This window comes from Hevea brasiliensis, chromosome 2 (assembly GCF_030052815.1).
Source record: "Hevea brasiliensis isolate MT/VB/25A 57/8 chromosome 2, ASM3005281v1, whole genome shotgun sequence".
Classification (NCBI taxonomy): domain Eukaryota; kingdom Viridiplantae; phylum Streptophyta; class Magnoliopsida; order Malpighiales; family Euphorbiaceae; genus Hevea; species Hevea brasiliensis.
Window position 1 is genome coordinate 82,476,550 of NC_079494.1, and position 19,341 is coordinate 82,495,890.

General features: G+C 32.6%; 1 protein-coding gene across 3 annotated transcripts; it reads right to left on the reverse strand.

Annotated features, from left to right (window-relative positions):
• Window positions 1-3,361: 3,361 nt before the first annotated feature.
• LOC110656636 (protein DNA-DAMAGE INDUCIBLE 1) lies at window positions 3,362-19,018 on the reverse strand. Of its 3 annotated transcripts, none has more exons than XM_058135855.1 (16): window positions 18,773-19,017; window positions 18,649-18,681; window positions 18,278-18,405; window positions 17,255-17,363; window positions 16,706-16,817; window positions 15,798-15,862; window positions 14,830-14,892; window positions 14,704-14,748; window positions 14,422-14,483; window positions 12,908-13,001; window positions 12,281-12,373; window positions 12,105-12,174; window positions 11,874-11,944; window positions 6,644-6,698; window positions 6,333-6,358; window positions 3,362-3,619 (listed from the first exon to the last, which is right to left on the reverse strand). In XM_058135855.1, exons 1-16 carry the CDS (start codon window positions 18,836-18,838, stop codon window positions 3,491-3,493), a joined length of 1,221 nt encoding a protein of 406 aa, XP_057991838.1. In that variant the 5' UTR covers window positions 18,839-19,017; the 3' UTR covers window positions 3,362-3,490. The 3 variants fall into 3 exon arrangements, with proteins under 3 accessions (XP_057991838.1, XP_057991834.1, XP_057991843.1); XM_058135851.1 differs by having other exon boundaries at window positions 15,798-15,863; window positions 16,701-16,817; XM_058135860.1 differs by lacking the exon at window positions 6,644-6,698 and having other exon boundaries at window positions 15,798-15,863; window positions 16,701-16,817; window positions 18,773-19,018.
• Window positions 19,019-19,341: the final 323 nt, after the last annotated feature.

Here is a 19,341-nt window from a genome sequence, read left to right on the forward strand (position 1 = left end):
TGCAGGCAAGGGAGGGAGGAGATTGTACTGCGTGACGATTCTTTTTTTTTTTTTTAAGTAAAACAAAATTATAATATACCTAAAATTTTCTAACCTTTTCAATTAAGTCATTTATTCTTTCTTCAATTAAGTCCAATTCTACTTTAACACATTTAAATTAAATTTAAAAACAACAATAAAACAATGATAATAATTTAATATAATAATGATAATTTTTAAATAAAATCTTTAGATTACAATGATAATAAAATAATATTAAAATTCATAAAATTTATATATATATATTTTTTAAAAATTTCAGGTTATTACAATACCCATAGTTAACTAATGTGGGCCCGACATTTAAGTATTATTAATTTGTGCTGACCTGATTGCTACAAGTGCGTTTCCAGACTCAATTCTCTCTCCTAGCTGCGATTGACTCTAATTTGTAAAAATAAGCCAAAATTGACTAAAAAAATTTTTGGCCAAAATTGAGAATTCTCATAAAGTTTTAGCTAAAATTATAAAGTTTTAGCTAAAATTGACTATTAGGCCTAGGGATAACAACGGATCGGATTTTTACAGGAACTTAATCCGATCAAACCCTAATAGGACATGTTTAAATAATATATAATCGAGTTTTGGACAAATTTAGATTTTGCATGATGAATATCTGTTACTCGAATCCATTTATATAAATATTTTATTAAATGTAAAATATATATTTTTATAATAATATTTATAAATTTTATATATTATTTTATATAAAATAAAATTGAAATATTTTATGGAATTATTAAATTTTTAAAATATAAATTATTAATAAAAATAATTTTTATATAGATTATTAATTAAAATATATAAAATTAAGTACATTTAGGTATTTTTCAAGTAATAATAATTGAATTTGGAAGGGTTCGAATTTTGAAAATATTAATCAATTCGGGTATGTTAATTTTCGTAATACTTTATCCGTTGTCATCTCTAATTAGGCCTATTTTTAAAAGATCAGGAATGAAGCGATTGAATAATTGGCAAATTGATAAATCCAAACCTAACTAAAATAGGCCGAACATATATTTTCACTTTTTAACTTTATTTGAAAAATCTCGTGGTATCTTGAACTTTTGAAATGTTTCATGACACACCTCAACTCCTGCTAACGTTTCACGATACAGCTCAACTTCTGTAAAAGTGAAATTAAGACACCCTTCGACCTGCTGACGTGGCAATTTGATGACTAAGATTCGAAGAGTATTTTAATTTCACTTTTATATAAGTTGAGATGCATTATGAAATGTTTACAGGAATTAAAGTATGTCATGAAACATTTTAAAGGTTCAGAATTTATTTTTATTGATATGAATAAATTTATTATTTTAAAAATTCTATTCTTATATATATTTTTATTATAAATATTATTATTTAAAATGTTAAATTTTAAAATTCTAATTAACATTTTAAATTATTTTGAAAAAAAGTGTACATTTTAAAATTTAACTAAATTTATTTTAATAATTATTTACAAAATATATAAAAGTAATAATTATAATAAAATATTATTATTAATTTTACAATATTTATTTAACAATATATTAATTGAAGTTCGATTAATTTCGTTTGAATTTTAAACCCTTAACCTCTTATTTTCGCCAATTTAATGATTGAAAACCTATTGCATTTCTCATGTACTAACTTCAGTCTGGATAAGCTGTCTTAAATTGTAGTGCTTTATCCTATTTTTCACATCTAAATGTAAAAAGGTTTTTCCTTACACTTGAGGCTATAAATGAAACATTTTAAAGGTTCAGAATTTATTTTTATTGATATGAATAAATTTATTATTTTAAAAATTCTATTCTTATATATATTTTTATTATAAATATTATTATTTAAAATGTTAAATTTTAAAATTCTAATTAACATTTTAAATTATTTTGAAAAAAAGTGTACATTTTAAAATTTAACTAAATTTATTTTAATAATTATTTACAAAATATATAAAAGTAATAATTATAATAAAATATTATTATTAATTTTACAATATTTATTTAACAATATATTAATTGAAGTTCGATTAATTTCGTTTGAATTTTAAACCCTTAACCTCTTATTTTCGCCAATTTAATGATTGAAAACCTATTGCATTTCTCATGTACTAACTTCGGTCTGGATAAGCTGTCTTAAATTGTAGTGCTTTATCCTATTTTTCACATCTAAATGTAAAAAGGTTTTTCCTTACACTTGAGGCTATAAATGAATCGAACTGCTTGAGAATTATTCAAAACTCAACTCAAAAAAAACTTAACTTGTAAGAGAGCCAAACTTGAATCTAGTTTTTAGACTCGTTTATTAAACAAGTCAATTTTGAATTTATTGATATTCATCTTGTTAAAATTCATAAGTTGACTTTTTAATAGGTTCTTGAGTCGATTAGTGAACAAGCTTATGAATTGGCTTGATTAACTAAAATTATTTAATTTTTAACTTATTATATTAAACATAATCAAAATTATGTAGTTTTAAACATTATAACATTAAACCTAAAATTTATTAGTACTATAAATGGATCGAACTGCTTGAAACTCATTTCAATAAAAGTTCAATGACTTTATTTAAAAAAAAAATCAAGTTTAAATTTATTGATATTCAACTTATTTTCTAAAAAAGCCAAGTTTAAACTCAAAAATATTGACATCCAAGCTTAAATGGGTTACACCCCCACTTAAACTTGGAACAGGTACACCCCTACCTCGTTTCACATTACGTGCAATTAAATGTTACTTTTTTTTTTTTGGGTCTTTTTAGTTGATTAGATTCCAACTAGCATTTAGGAATGGCGAGGTAGAAGTCTAAGGTTGAGTTTTTGCTATTCTTGTTCCCAGCCTACCACGCACCGAGGCAAGGTGTGTTGACACTCAATTTTCCGAACACAGATTACAAGGGCTACCGTACCTATTGCAGAGTTCATCGGTAGATATACAAAATAATCCAAAATCGGATGATGGGACCACAAGAATAATAAAAATCTGCCAAATCAAAAATATCATTGATGGGAAAAAATTGTCATCACGAGAAATTAAATGTCAAAGAAATATGTGAGCTATATTGGACATGCGTCCTAAGTGTTAGTACTGATTTTCTTGCAAAAGAAAACTAGCCTTCCTGCAAATAAGAACGAAGAAAGGTCTGAAACCTAATAATGTAGTATTATATTAAACAGTCAGACGACTCTTCCATGGTTAAGTTGAACTAGACGGGAAAAAAAGCAGCAACTGTTAAATTTACTTCCCATTGAATTATAAAACTAGTTTGTGAAAAAAAAAAATATTGTAATCAACTGCAGTTGGGTACACACTTTCTTTTCTTTTTGAACTAATTTTCTTGAATTTGTGAAGCTGTCATTGAATTACTGAAATTAAATCAAAATATTATTCCCACAATGAATGAGAAATTTAAAATAATAATAATAATAATAATAATAATAATAATAATAAATGAGTCTTCTTCAGCTACCAAAAAGGAATCCAGCAGCTTGCTCTTCATTCCCATCAAATAATTTAAGCGCTTGCATTACGGCATCCCTTCCAAAGCCTAGCTCAACAAGCTTTGCAACCTTGGCTTCAAATTCAGGTCTCTGCAGGAGCAATAAACAAAAATTCAAATTCAAATTCACCCGTTACAGTTGTCCAAACTTAAAGGTTCGGAAAGGCATACTAATAATAATAATAATAATAATAAGGAACAACACCACTTTCAGTAAGTATACAACTCAACTCAACTCAACTAAGCCTTTATCCCAAAAATTTGGGGTCGGCTATATAGATTCGCTTTTTCCACTCTGAACGATTTTGGGTTAAATCCTCAGAAATGTGTAATGCTTCTAAGTCATGTTGTACTACTCTCCTCCAAGTCAATTTAAGTCTACCCCTTTTTTTCTTTCTATCCTCTAACCTAATGTGCTCTACTTGTCTAACTGGAGCCTCCGTATGTCTACGTTTCACATGACCAAACCACCTCAATCTCCTTTCTCTCAACTTATCTTCAATTGGCATCACTCCTACCTTTTCTCTAATACTTTCATTACGAACTTTATCTAGTCTAGTATAGCCACTCATCCACCTTAATATTCTCATCTTTGCAACTTTTATCTTAGATGCATACGACTATTTCAGTGCCCAACACTCACAACCATATAACATAGCCGGTCGTATGGCTGTACGGTAAAATTTTCCTTTTAATTTATTGGGAATCTTACGATCACATAAAACTCCCGTGGCACGTCTCCACTTCAACCATCCGGCTTTAATCCTATGACTAACATCCTCCTCACATCCCCCATCTACTTGAAGGACTGAGCCTAGATATTTAAAGTGATTACTTTGAGACAGTACCACTCCATTCAAACTAACTCCATCTATCAGAACACTATCATCTGCAAACATCATGCACCAAGGAATACTCTCTTGTATATGTTTCGTCAGTTCATCTAAAACTAATGTGAAAAGGTAAGGGCTTATGACTGATCCTTGGTGTAATTCAATTGAGATCAAAAAATCTCGTGTCCCCTCCCACTGTGCGCACAATAGTAGTTGCTCCTTCATATATATCTTTCAATACTTGTATGTACCTAATAGATACCCTCTTTTGTTCTAACACATTCCATAAGACCTCTCTTGGAACACTATCATAAGCCTTCTCCAAATCAATAAAAACCATGTGTAGATCTTTCTTCCCATCTCTATATTTCTCCATCAAGCTTCTAATGAGAAAGATCGCTTCCATAGTTGAACGACCGGGCATGAAACCAAATTGATTGAGAGAGATAGAAGTATCATGACGTAGTCGATGCTCCACAACTTCATAGTATGGCTCATGAGTTTAATTACCCTATAGTTTGAGCAGCTCTGTATGTCTCCCTTATTTTTAAAAATAAGTACTAAAATACTCTTCCTCCATTCATCAGGCATTTTCTTTGAATTTAGAATCTTATTAAATAATTTAGTTAACCATGCCACTTCCATATCTCCCAAATACTTCCACACTTCAATGGGTATTTCATCGGGTCCACAGGCTTTACCCACTTTCATTCTCTTAAGTGCTTCCTTTACTTCTAAAGATCTAATCCTTCTAGTATAATTTATATTCTTTTCTATTATTCTATAATCTATATTCACGCTATTTCCATTTTGACTATTATTAAAGAGATCATTAAAATAATTTCTCCATCTTTCTTTAATGTCCTCATCTTTCACCAACACTTTTCCTTCTTTATCCTTAATGCACCTAACTTGATTGAGATCTTGACATTTCCTTTCTCTACTCCTTGCTAATCTATAAATATCTTTCTCCCCTTCTTTAGTTCCAAGTTTCTCATATAACTTTTCAGAGGCCTGTGCTCTTGCTTGACTAACTGCCTTTTTTGCCTCTTTCTTTGCTATCTTGTACTGTTCATATGCCTCATTATTATCACATTTAGGTAATTTCTTATACCATTCCCTTTTTCTCTTCACTGCCTTTTGTACTTCCTCATTCCACCACCATCTCTTTTGAGGGTGGTCCATGTCCTTTAGACTCTCCAAGTACTTTTCTAGCTACTTCTCTAATCTTTGATGCCATTTGTATCCACATATCATTGGCCTCCATATCTAGCTTCCATACTTCGGACTCGAGAAGCTCATTTTTGAACTTCACTTGCTTTACTCCTTTGAACTCCCACCACTTTGTTCGAGCTACACTATTTCTTCTGACCTTACTTGAATTGTTCCTAAACTTGACATCCAAGACCACCAACCTATGTTGACTTGTTAAAGCCTCTCCTGGAATGACCTTGCAATCCTTGCATAGAGCTCTATTTGTCTTCCTGGTTAAGAGGAAGTCGATTTGGCTTCTATGTTGCCCACTTTTGAAAGTCACTAAATGTGACTCTTTTTATAAAGTAGGTATTTTCTAGTATTAGGTCGTATGCCATAGCAAAATTCAGGATTGCAAGGTCCCCTAATACTTTGAATTGCTTACTATTAGTTTTATCCATTAATCTTTTTTTTTTTAAATATGAATTTAAAAATAATAGGACTTGATTGTAAAAAATATAATCAAATAGCTTTAGAAGATCAGGTCAACTTTTGAAGTTCTGCACTTGGAAAACTTTTTTTTTTTTTTTTTTTTGGCTACTATCCTGGAGAGGGTGGAAATTTTAGTTTACCAAACAAAGCCTAAACATATGAACAAAGCTTTGATGAATTTGAGAATAACCGAAAGCAAATTGCTAACACGGCTAAATGTAAATTTCCAGTAGAAAGCAAACAGAACTGCAGAAGGATGCAATGCTATATAATGGCATGTCTTACCTGTGTAATATTGCCTCGTGCAACTCCTGCAAACCAGAGGCAAAATGAACGATTAATTACTAAATTACATAAAATTCAACACAGCACAAAAAGACGCCCCAATCTATCAAGCACAACTATAAATTAATAAGCCTAGCAAATAATTTGATTATGCATTTCCATGCCACAAAGAAACCTCAAATAACAGGGGCATCACCAGAATCTAAAAATTCATACAAATGTCACCATAATAAATTAAATTAGTTAACTTATATTAGTTAAAATAACTGCAGAGTTAAATACCCCATAAAAAACTTTTTTAAAAAACTAACCAGAAGATTGACCTGCAGGTACATTATTCTTCTTCTCCATTGCTCCTGAGGCCAACTGACGAATCAAGGAGGGTTAATTCCATAACTAAAAAAAGCCTTTGCTTATCAGCAGATGTCAAAACCAATTTGAAAATGCTTGCCTTTATTATGTGCAAGAAACTGAATGCAGACATACAGTTCGCTGCTTATCTGATATGGCTAGAAAGATAAGCATGTAACCTTTCCAATACTAACACTTGGATTTCACATGCAAGAAAATTACAGCCCCTCTAGTATAACCTCGGTTAACCATAAAACCAAGAATATCCCAGCACAAATGTAGAGTTATTTGCTCCACAAACATGACTTGTGATCATAAAGTTTTTCACTACTGTAACTCTGGTGGTAAGCACAGCCAAGGATTTACAAGCATATCTGATGCAGAGAAGCTAAAGAAATCACTCACACACACACACGTGAGAGAGAATTTGAGAGTAAAATATCTGCTGAAAATTTATAAATTGAAATCTGAATCTGTAATACGTAGTTTTTGGAGTATTTATAGAGTTTTAGACTCTCAATCCTAATAAGAAAATAGCTCTACTAAATAGGAATTTAAACTAAATCCAAATGCATTAAGAAAATAAAGATAAAGTAGAAAATTAACTAGTCCAACTCTAAGTAGAAGACATGATTAAATCCTAAATAGATAGGAAAAACCTCAAAATTAATTCTGAAATAATTACTCTTGCTAAACAGGGAGTCCAAGTTGATCTAGGACTGCTGGAGATAAAAAAAAAAATTAATTAAAAAACGTAGCTCCTCTTACTGCCCACCAAAACTCGCCTCAAACTTATTGTTTTTCTCCAATTTTCATTCCAGAATGCTTCCTTTGTTTTTTCCTTTGAACCTTCTCCAATTTTTCAATAAAATTATCACTAATACATTCCACATCAGTCTCCTTCACTTGGGAAAGACTCAACCTTGAGTTCAAGTCATTAGGCGGATACAAAGGCTCATCCATGGAGACAAAGGCTCATCCATGAAGTAGTATGGAAACAAATCAACTATATTGAAAATACACGAAATTCTCATGCCATCCGGCAAATCAACAACTTACACGTTGTCATTGATTTGTTTGACAATTTTATAAGGTCCATATTTCTTCGGTTACAACTTGCTATAAAAACCCACAGGAAACCTTTCACGCCTTAGGAACACCATCACCTTGTCACCCACCTCAAACACTTGCTTTCGCTTGTGTTTATCAACAGCTTCTTTGTACTTCTTGTTAGCCTCTTCCAACTTCAACTTTACCTCTGTGTACCTCAACAACTTGTTCCACCATGTGCTTGGCTGCTACACTCTTTCCATCTTCTTTAGGCAATTTGACCAAGTCAAGAGTATGTTGAGACACTTTTGTGTATACCATTGAAAATGGAGACCTTCCAATAGCGCTATGAATGGCACTATTGTAGGCAAATTCAACTTGGGGCAAAGCCACATCCCATTGCTTGGGTTTATCTCCACAAATGCTTCAAATTAGATTTCCCAATGTGTGATTGACTACTTTGGTTTGGCCATCACTTTGAGGATGTGCTATACTACTGAAATTCAAAGATGAATCACAAAGTTTCCACAAGGTCCTCCAAAAGTGTCCCAAGAACTTACTATCTCGATCTAAAGTGATTAACTTAGGCACCCCATGCAACCGAACCACTTCCTTGAAGAACAATTTAGCAACATGAATTGCATCGAAAGTCTTTCTACCAGGAATAAAATGTGTCATCTTGAAAAATCTATCAACAACCTCAAACACCGAATCCACTCCCCTTTGTGTTATTGGCAATCCCAACACAAAATTTCCCAAATATTTTCAGGTGTAGGCGAAGGCATGTATAAACCGTTATTTTGAGATTGTCCCTTAAAAGTTTAATAAGTAAAACACTTCATGACAAACCTGATTACATCCTTGCTCAATCTAGGCCAAAAATATCTTTTTTCCACTGCTGCAATGGTCTTATCTCTTCCCAAATGGCCAGTTAGTCCCCCTCCATGCAAATCTCGGATTACCTTCTCTCATAACGAGGTTCGAGGAAGGCAAAGCTGGTTCTCATGCATCAAATACTCATCAAGCACATAAAAATTTTCACAAGGATAGCCTTGAGAACACTTACCCCATATTTTTCCAAAGTCCTCATCATTGGCATAGAGTTCCTTTAGTTGCTCAAACCCCACAATCTCATGGCTCAAAGTCACCAATTTTGAACTACTCAGCTAGTCCTACTCAAAGCATCCGCTACCCGATTTTGAACTCCAGATTTGTGCTTGAGCTTAAAAGGAAATCGTTGCAAGAATTGACACCACCCTGTATGCATATCCCTACTAATCCTCTTTTGGCTATTTAGATACTTTAAGGCCTCGCGGTCTGAATACAAGATGAACTCTTTACCTATCAAATAATGCTCCCAATTTTAAAAAGCACACACCACCGAATAGAACTCTTTGCCATAGGTGCTCTAATTCCTCCTAGCATCACTTAGCTTTTCACTGAAATATGCCACAGGCCTTTTCTCTTGGGATAAAACCGCTCCAATCCTGATTCTACTTGTATCACAATCCACTTCAAATAGCTTATCAAAGTTTGGTAAAGCTAGGACCAGTGCAGTGCATAGCTTTTCCTTGAGAATTGCAAAGCTATTTGCAGCCTCCTTGCCCCATTTGAACTTTTCCTCCTTTAGGCACTCGGTCATTGGCACCACTATGGTGCTGAAATCTTTGATAAACCACCGATAGAATGTGGCTAACCCATGGACAAACCTTTGAAACAATAGTAAGGGTTGACCACTCTTTGATTGCTTTGACCTTTGCCTCATCTACTTGTATGCCTTCTACTCTTATAACATACCCCAAGAATAGTAGTTTGTTGGTAAAAAAACTACACTTATTAAGGTTGATGTATAGTTTTTTCTCCTACAAGGCTAATAACACCTTCCTCAAATGCATTAAGTGGTTCTCTTCTGACTTGCTATATTAAATGTCATCAACATAAAAAATCACAAAGTGCCCAATAAAAGGTTCATCAATCTCATGGAGGTACTAGGTGCATTTGAAAACCTGAATGGCATGACAAGCCACTCATACAGCCTCTCCTTTGTCTTGAATGCTATTTTCCATTCATCACTAGGCTACGTGTATTTGATGGTACCCATTCTTCAAATCTAGCTTGGTGAACCATCTAGCACTATGCAATTGATCCAACATATCATCCAATCTAGGAATTGGGAATTTATAGCCCACCGTAATGTTGTTGATGGCACGGCTATCTACACACATACTCCTACTCACATCCTTCTTAGGTGTTAACAATGCGGGAACAACACATGAACTCATGTTTTCCTCGATAAGCCCCTTTTCACAAGAGCTGCTCCACTTTCTCCTTGAGTATCTCTCTCTCCTTAGAACTCATGCGATAGTGAGGCAAATTTGGCAAAGCTAGCACCCGGAATAAGATCAATGTGATATTGGATATCACGCATGGGAGGCAATCCATCCGATATGTCATTCGACATCAACTCCTTAAACTCCTTCAATGATGCTCTTACTAGCTTGGGAGGCTCCTCCACTTGGGATTTTGACTTCCCCATAAGGATTTGCTTCACAACCAAAGCATGGACTTGCTTTGTTTCCTCGGCCTCCACCTCAAACTCTTTAGTGACTGCTAAGAAGGTACGCACCTCCTTCTTTGTTGATTTGTTTTTTAATGGCAAAAGAGAATACTTCACCCCTTCCTTCTCGATGCTATAGGTGTTGGTTCTTTCGAAGTGTTGTGCATTGACCTCATATTGCCATGGCCTCCCAAACAACAAATGGCACACATCCATGTCTACAACATCACAATACACCTCATCTTTGTATTAGCCAATAGAGAAGGGAACCTTGCACCTTTCATTCACCTCAATAGTACCTGTTGCTATCTTGATCCATCCCAAAGTGTATGGATTAGGATGCTTTTGGTTGGTAAACCCAAACTCTTCACAAGCTCTTTCCCTACAATGCTTTCACAATTACCACTACCAATAATAACACCAAATATTCTATTATTAATAGCGCACCTGGTTCGAAATAGTTGGTAGCATTGTGTTTGATCCTTTTACTTTGGAGCTAGCATCATCCTTCTAACCACATAGTTTTGCTTCTCATCAAGCTCCTCTTCATATTCATCTTCTTCCCCTTCAGCTTCATGAACGTTGTTTCTTTCAGCCAACCTCAAGAATTCAGCTGTATATTCATGAACTGTTTGGCTACCTTGTTGGCACGTTTCCATTCTCGCTTCCATCGTTGCTTTTGACAATATGGTAAAAGGCTCTGATTCCTCAATCACCATCGCAATAACCACTGTCATCACTACCTCTATCAAGATAAGCCATCTCGATTGGGGCAATTTCCCCACTCCGATACCACCTTACGCAACGAAGCTAGATAAATCGCTCACACAAACACGTGAGAGAGAATTTGAGAGGAAAATATCTGCTGGAAATTTTTTAATTAAAATTTGAATCTGAAATACATAGTTTTGGGAGTATTTATAGAGTTTTAGACTCCCAATCCTAATAGGAAAATAGCTCTATTAAATAAGAATTTAAACTAAATCCAAACACATTAGGAAAATAAAGATAAAGTAAAAAATTAACTAGTCCTACACTAAGTAGGAGACATAATTGAGTCCTAAATAGAATAGAAAAAACCCTCAAAATTAATTCTGAAACAATTACTCTCGCTAAACAGGGAGTCCAAGTTGATCTAGGACTGCTGAAGATTAGAAAAAATAATAATAATAATTAAAAAACGTAGCTCCTCTTACTGCCCACCGAAACTTGCCTCAAACTTGTTTTTCTTTCGTTTTCACTCCAGAATACTTCCTTTGTTTTTCCCCTTTGAACCTTCCCCCATTTTCCAATAAAATTATCACTAATACATTCCACATCACTATCCCAAGCCAATTTTACCTCTCTCTTCTAGCTGGGGATGTACATGTGCTGTTGCAAGGAAATTAATGTTTTTCCAACTTCAAGTACAATTGAATTTTGACATAACTCAAACATTATATGATGCTTAAATTTAGGACTAAATCGCACTAAATGAATAGAGTATTCCATCAACATTTTAAAAACATTCACAGGAGTTCAGTTAGAAGCCTAACATATCACAAGGACAAGCTTTGTACTTTCATTAAAAGGAGCACACTTACTGGGTTTCCTGAGCTGGATGCTTCTTTGGCTAGGCTCTCTTCATCCAGAATATGAGATGGAATGTCTTTTTCTGAAACAGCAATGAATTTAATTTATGAATTAAAGTGAAGGAATAAAGGAAGGGAAGACTGGAAAAGAAACAAAACTTCTAGATCAGAAAGCAGTTCAAGCAAAGGAAACATGATCATTATTGCAGAGTATGCAGCAAATGCTGAAGCCAGATGATTAACCTTGCAAAAATGGTACAGAAACTTCCCCACCTCCAACTCTCAAAACATTCTCCTTCAAATCAATAATGCACTGCAGCCAGACAATAAAATTTGAATAAATTTACAGATACGGGTAAAATACAACAATCAATACTTCTAAAAAATCATCAGAAAACAAACCCAACTCCAGATGCTACCTGGTGCTTTCGAAGCATATCAAGCCCGAAAAGAAATTCCATGTTGGGAGAATCCAGCACCAAGAAGGAGCAAGGGTAAAATATATTCCCAATCTAAGGAGAATAAAAAGCATTAAAGAATGTAGCGTCAGATTTAAGCATATATTTTAGTATCAAATAACAACCAAATGATAGCCAAAGAAATATCCCTCGGTTGAATACTTGTACAACATGTTATAAATGAAATGCGAGAAAAAAGTCAAAATATGCATGCCTACCAGACAATTTATGGAATATAAATAGGTCAAATATATCCATATATTTTCCAGCCTGTAAACAATATAGATGACAAATATTTATGTAAAAGGTGATTAATCATGCCCACAAGTACTTCGAATATGACATTTTTTTTAGCTTGTACAAGAGGAATATGTTAAAATAACCTTCTATATAGACGGTTACCCTCGTAAAAACATGCTTATACACCACATACACACACACACACACACACACACACACAAGAAAGATCAAAGGGCAATAATGATAAATTGCATTTACAAACACGAACACAAACAAAATGGCCCAATGATGAACTAGCTTTGCGCAACAAACAGCTAAATCTTAGAAGAATCCCATCAGGTTTTCTACCTTTATTGGAGCTACATGTATCCGACCCAATATCTCAGACTGACCCACTCCACGAGCAATGCCTTTATAACGCTGATCCAAAAGCCTCAGCAATCTGAAACAGACAAGCCAACAACAACACAACAGTTATGGTGGCCTCCCATTTTAATTTATTTAGAAGATGTCAAACAAATCATCCACATCACTGACAAAAAGAAAAGAAATAAAGCAAATAAAGCACAGAACTTTCACATTGTCCACTTTAGTTTATTAGATAAAACAAACAGTGAGTAGTAATCCACTATGCTACATAATAGACAATTAGCAAATTGCAACTACCAACTTAAAGAGTTGAAAAGCGATATACCAACTTGTATAGACTTATCAAATAATTAGTAATATGCTTAGGGGCCATCTGAGTCGTGGAAAAATAAAGCCAAAATCTGAATCATTAATTCCACCTCCCAGTATTTATTTCACAAAAAAAGGAATTAGAATGTAATTTCCAAAATAAGGGAAGCAAACATCCCATTCCTATGGAAATCAAGTCAAACTAGTGACTAACAGGTCAAACCAGTAAGTTGTGACTATCTGCCACATGGTACTTAAGATATATAAAATAAAATTGATAAATATCAACTTAAAATTTTTTTAAAAAAATAATTGTGAATATTGATAGCATGCCAATGGCTGGCAATTACAATTTAAAAATTACATGTTAATAAAAAAAATGAATAAAAATGATAAAATTAAATTTTAGTTAATAAAATAAAAGTATTATTTGAACAAGAGCTCACCATGTATTATAGAATTTAAGAAAATGTAAAATAAAAAATTTAATTAATTATTAAAATTACTAAAGAAGTAAAATAATTTAGAAAATAAAAATAATTTGACAAGAGCATGCCATGTCGAAAAATTCTAACAAAAAAAATGAATTAACATTATAATTTTAAAATAAATATCAATTTATAGAAAGAGATGATGTTAAAAATAATTAAATTACAGAAATTTTGAAAAAATACAGAATTATTTATGAAAAATAAATGTTAATGACATGTGTCACCTTATTTAATAAATTTTTAACAAGAGCATTATAATTCTATACAAAAATTTAATACTAGAAATAAAATTTGAAATGATATAGCATTCTTTTTCTCAACCATAACATGTGAATATGTTTTCTATTTAGGATTATTATGAAAATTTTGGATTTATTCCAATTTCTGTGCACATAAAAACCAAAAAGCCTCCAAAGGAATCAACCCAAAAATTGAGAAAAAAGATCATCCCGTTTTTTAGTCTGCTCTATTTGTTTACGATTCCAAAGCAACCAAACTGACTCTCAATATACACATATATAGATGCATATAAGTTTAGCCAGGCATACATCTGTTATATCATTGAAATGAAGGATAACAAAGGGATTATGATATGTAACGCTATTAGCACCAAATGATTAACTATTCACCCAATTTGCAGAACTCAGCTACTATTTAGCTAAATAATAAATAAACACATATAACAGCACATACCCACATCGCTCAGCACAACTTTTTGATATTATTGTGGACTGAGCACCACTATCAACAAAGGCCTGAAATAAGAGAAATTTTATTAGGTTATCACTTCCATCATAATCAATAGAACCAATGTTACAACATATTATCTGAAAGAAATTCAGTAATAGTTTCATATTTGTATAAATAACAAGGTACTGAAGATGAAAGAATACTAAAATAAAGTTATATTGAAAATTGAAAGAATAACATAATTGCATCTTGGTTGAAGCCTTGGCTAATTTTTCTAGTCTCTACCTTTAAAGGCACGCCATTAACTTCCATGTCAACGTACAACATAACCTGAAGATTTAAACAGGAAACTTCAATTTTAAACATAATCAACTAACTTCTGTGGTACACAAGGTCCAAGAAAATACATACCACCCTAGCAAAAGCTTCAGGGTTGTATTCCACTGCAGCTGCCCAGTTCTCATCAATTCCTTTCTGCATTTGAATTTAGCAAATTTGCAAACATCAAAACACAAGGGACAAAATAACATCTGAAAGCATTAAAAAAATGTTTTAAAAAAATCATGACGTGAGAGTATTAGTAATGAGGGCCTTTAATCAGAAAAGATGTAATAAAGGCGCTAAGAAATTTATTAAGAGTCTTTTTTTTTTTTTTTTCAGAAGTGGATGAGGGTTTGAGAAAAAATTGAAAGCCAAAACGCATCAAGTCAATATATCTCATGGAGCATAACCACTGGCAAAATGTCATTCAAAAAATAAAAAACAATATACAACAGAAGCTTGGCTATTAGCATCTTATCAGCTAACACCTAACAGCAAAGAAGTTCCAATAGCATGACTGACTCATCAGCAAGAAAATAAAAAGCAAAAGTTTTTTTTTTAAAAGAATAAAAATGTAAATAAAATATATAATTAGGTTCATATTTCATCTCTTATATACTTTGTTTAAAAATACAATTTTCAAGAAAATTTAAGATAACATCAACACTCCTCTTGCCTTTGAACATTCTGTCCCATGAAGAATCACATCAATTTTAACACCAAAATACTCTCAACCAAGCAAATGAAGGAACCCTGTCAATGACAGAAGCATGTCCAGGTGGACGAAACCACCCCAACCCACCACTTTATGAGCAAATACATTATTTTCTAAAACACTTTGAAATAACAACTTGTCCCCAATTGTCCAATCAGAGCGCCTCAGTCATATGTCGACCAGTACCCATTTTCCTATTGCACCCAGTCGACATTATTCCCAAGATGACCACAAATGCTCAACTTGGTACTTGTTTATACATTATCATAAATTAACAAAAAGCATACTTTTCATGAGTCATTGCCTGTTAACTGTCACCCTTGAAAATGCAAATTGAACTGACCTGGCGAATGGCAGCTTCAATTTTCTTCTGCGCCTCAACATCAAAAGGATCTGCATCAAGAAGGGCCTATAATGCAAAACAGAAGAACATAGGTAAATTTAAACAGCATCTATATTTAATACACTGAAATTATATCCTTTTATTTAACAAATGGGTATAAAATATAAATCACAGCAGTAGACAATAAGAAACTTCTTAATTTGTCAAACAATGATGATCCTCAATAAAATTCATTAATTTTACCAAGTAATCATATCTAAAATGAAATCCAAAAAGAGTAAGAGGCAAATCAGCTTCTCCACAAAATTATAATCAATTTGTAAAGATGCAGGGAAATTATATGCTAAATTCTTCTTTTAAACAAACAGGTACAAATCAAAACAACAAATGACAAGAAACCATTTCATTGCAAATGACGCTTCTCAATAAGATTTATTGAATTATTAAGTAATTAAACTTAAACAGTTTGTCAAAAAAGCAATCTAGAAAGACTAAGGCGTAAAATAACACTAGATGCTATATGTTTTCAACCACCCTCATTGTGACACAATAAATCATTAGAAATATAATACTTATTTTGGCCCCTCGTCTATGGCTTGAACTTGCAAGTAGATGCTTCTTTGATATTGTTATGATATATCAAATATGCGCCCCCTCAACCAAGAGGTCTTGAATTCAAATTCTAGGTGCCCCCATTATTACAATAACATTTTGACCACAAGGCCATCACAGGCCTTACTTGTTAATCCATTCAAGCTTTACATGCTTTTGTGTGAAGGTACTTGTTAGAGATTATTAAATAAAAAAATTAATTAAAAAAAATCATCTATAAACTTAAAATTCTAAGTAGAGAAGTCCTTTAAGACAAATATGGCAATGAATCAGGAAAAGCTAGCCAATCACTAGTTCCTCTTCTTGTTGACGCCGTAATTCAGATCTTTGGCGATGACGTTGCCGGAAGAGGTCCTGCAGTTTGTTGAGATCATTTCCAAGAAGAACTTGTGCAAGTTCTGGATCAGTCTGTGAATCCAATATAAATTTATAGTATCAAAAATCTAAGAAAGGCAATCAAATCATAGAAACTAGGAAAAAAATTTGGAACCAAAACAAGCAACTATCCACTGAGAGTTTAAATCTTTTGCACCAAGTAATGAGACAGCTGATTCAACAACCACAAAATATACAGAAAATAACCATGAGTATAATCACAATAAACTTACAATACTTTGTAAATGAATGGCAGAAATAAGAAATTTGACAGGCAATGCATTTATCTTCAAAGAAAAAAATCATAAGGAGAAGAAATGAGTGAATATTAATGCATAAAGAACTAGGTTGTTTTGCATCAAGATTTTTCTCATCTGAATTGGGAAGATCTTAACTACTATGAAATTAACCAATATTCTCAACTCTGAAGAAAAAAAGGAAAATATAACAAAAATGACCATCCATTAGACCTGAAAAAGTTGAGACATCAAATTAGAGTCACTCCGAATATGTTGTTGGAAAGCCTCAGGATTCACAGCAGACCCATCAGGATTGAAGCTCAAATCATTTGCAGTTGCACTGAAATAATTTTCAAAGTCTCATTAGCATAACACAACAAGGTATTGATTTCATTTTGCTAAAAATCACGTGTGTGTTCAAGTGTGCATTTAGCTAAAACAAGAGCACTGTAAAGCTAAGTAAACCCCAAAAAAAGGCCACAAATAAAGACACAAAAGTAAATAATAGAATCACTAACAGAGAAAGGCAATGGCCAGAAACTAGACACAAATAATAAAAGCAAAGAGACTTAATTGGGTTCATAAAAAAAAATTGAGCTACTTAGGACTCAATACATGAAATCACTACACAATGGATTAATTGGATAACATAGGATACCTTAATCCCTTTCCCTTAACATCTTCCAATGACTTGCATATTGCAACAAATGCAACCACTCAATTTCCAATAACCTTACAATGTGGCCTTAAGGCTTATTTTCTTACAATAACCCAATTCAAAAAATAGACATGCATTTGAATACCTAAGTTTCTACTATTCTTTGGCAACTAAAAAAAATCTTAATCCAACAATGCAGCTTTCTTACCAAAATCAATTCCATTTACCAAATATATGAGCAAATCGATCTAGTTTACATCCTTTGACCCCCCAAATTATCATCTAAAGCAAATCCGGCACTTTTACCATCATCACAAATACAATAAATCCTGAATGTAATTAAGAGTTTCAGACTTCTTGTATAAGGCAATCCAATAAAGCTACAAAAATAAATTGTACACAAGTGTACATAATAAAATACTAATTTTGAAGTCTATAAGCAATTTTATACTTAAGTCATGACTATTAATACCAACAGTAAACAAATGAATGAAGACTGAAGCCACCAAATTGGAAAACGTAATTGACACTCCAAATTTTAGCAAAGAAATCTATTTTAGTAAACTGGATAGGTAAATCATAAATAGAGTATACACCTATGTGTGGCACTGGAGACCATCATCAATAAATCGTCATCCTTAACGCCCAGTGCACTCAATTTCTCATTATTCCTTATTTCCCTCCCATTATAAAGCAGCTGCTGCTGCTGCAGGGGCACCTGTGTCTGCTCACCCACGTATAAATGACAATAAGAACAAAAAAGCAGCAAACTTTATTCATAAAATAACAATCTCAGTTCTTAAATTTCAATTCAATTTACTGAGCTGGAATTCTAAGTATCGTTTCTTTTCCTTTCAATTTTCATTCTACTTTCTCAGCAACCAAGCAAAAAGCCATATTTGAAACAGCTAGAAAACGAGACAGACACACACACACACACACACACACACACACACACAGGGATCACCTCCACTTCAAGAAGAGCTTTCACGTTTTCAACCTTCAATTTAAAAAAAAAAAAAAAGTCAGTCTACAATTACCCATATAAAGACGCATGTAATGCATTGAAATTAGGGTTTAAGAGGGATTACAGATTCATGGGAATCGACATCTAGAGATATGATGTGCTCATCAGCTGTCATTACAGTGATTCTCATCTTTTTCTGGGTCTTGTCTCGTGATTGGATCTCTTTTTCTCTCTCCTACTTGAGTTTGGCGGGTTTGCGCTTATATAAGGAACTTCGGTTTCTTAGCAGAGAAGAAGGTTTTTGTGGAGACTGCTGACGAAGGTTTTGAAACCGGTCCCGTGGCTGAGAGTATAGAGTCAAATAGTTTTGAGATTTGATCGAAGTTAAATGAGCCATACACTATTAAATAAATATTATAAAATTAATAATAACATTTTATTACTGATAAAAAAAATAATAACACTTTATTATAGTTAATACTTTTATATTTTTTATAAATAATTATTAAAATAAATTTAATTAAATTTTAATATGTAATTGCTTTTTAGAAAAATAATTTAGATTTTAATTAATAATATTTAATTTTTTATAACAAACAAAATTTTCTAATATAAATTTATTTATATCAATAAAAAATAATTATTAATATATTAAATTATAAATAACAATAAATTAAAAAAAGATGATTTAAT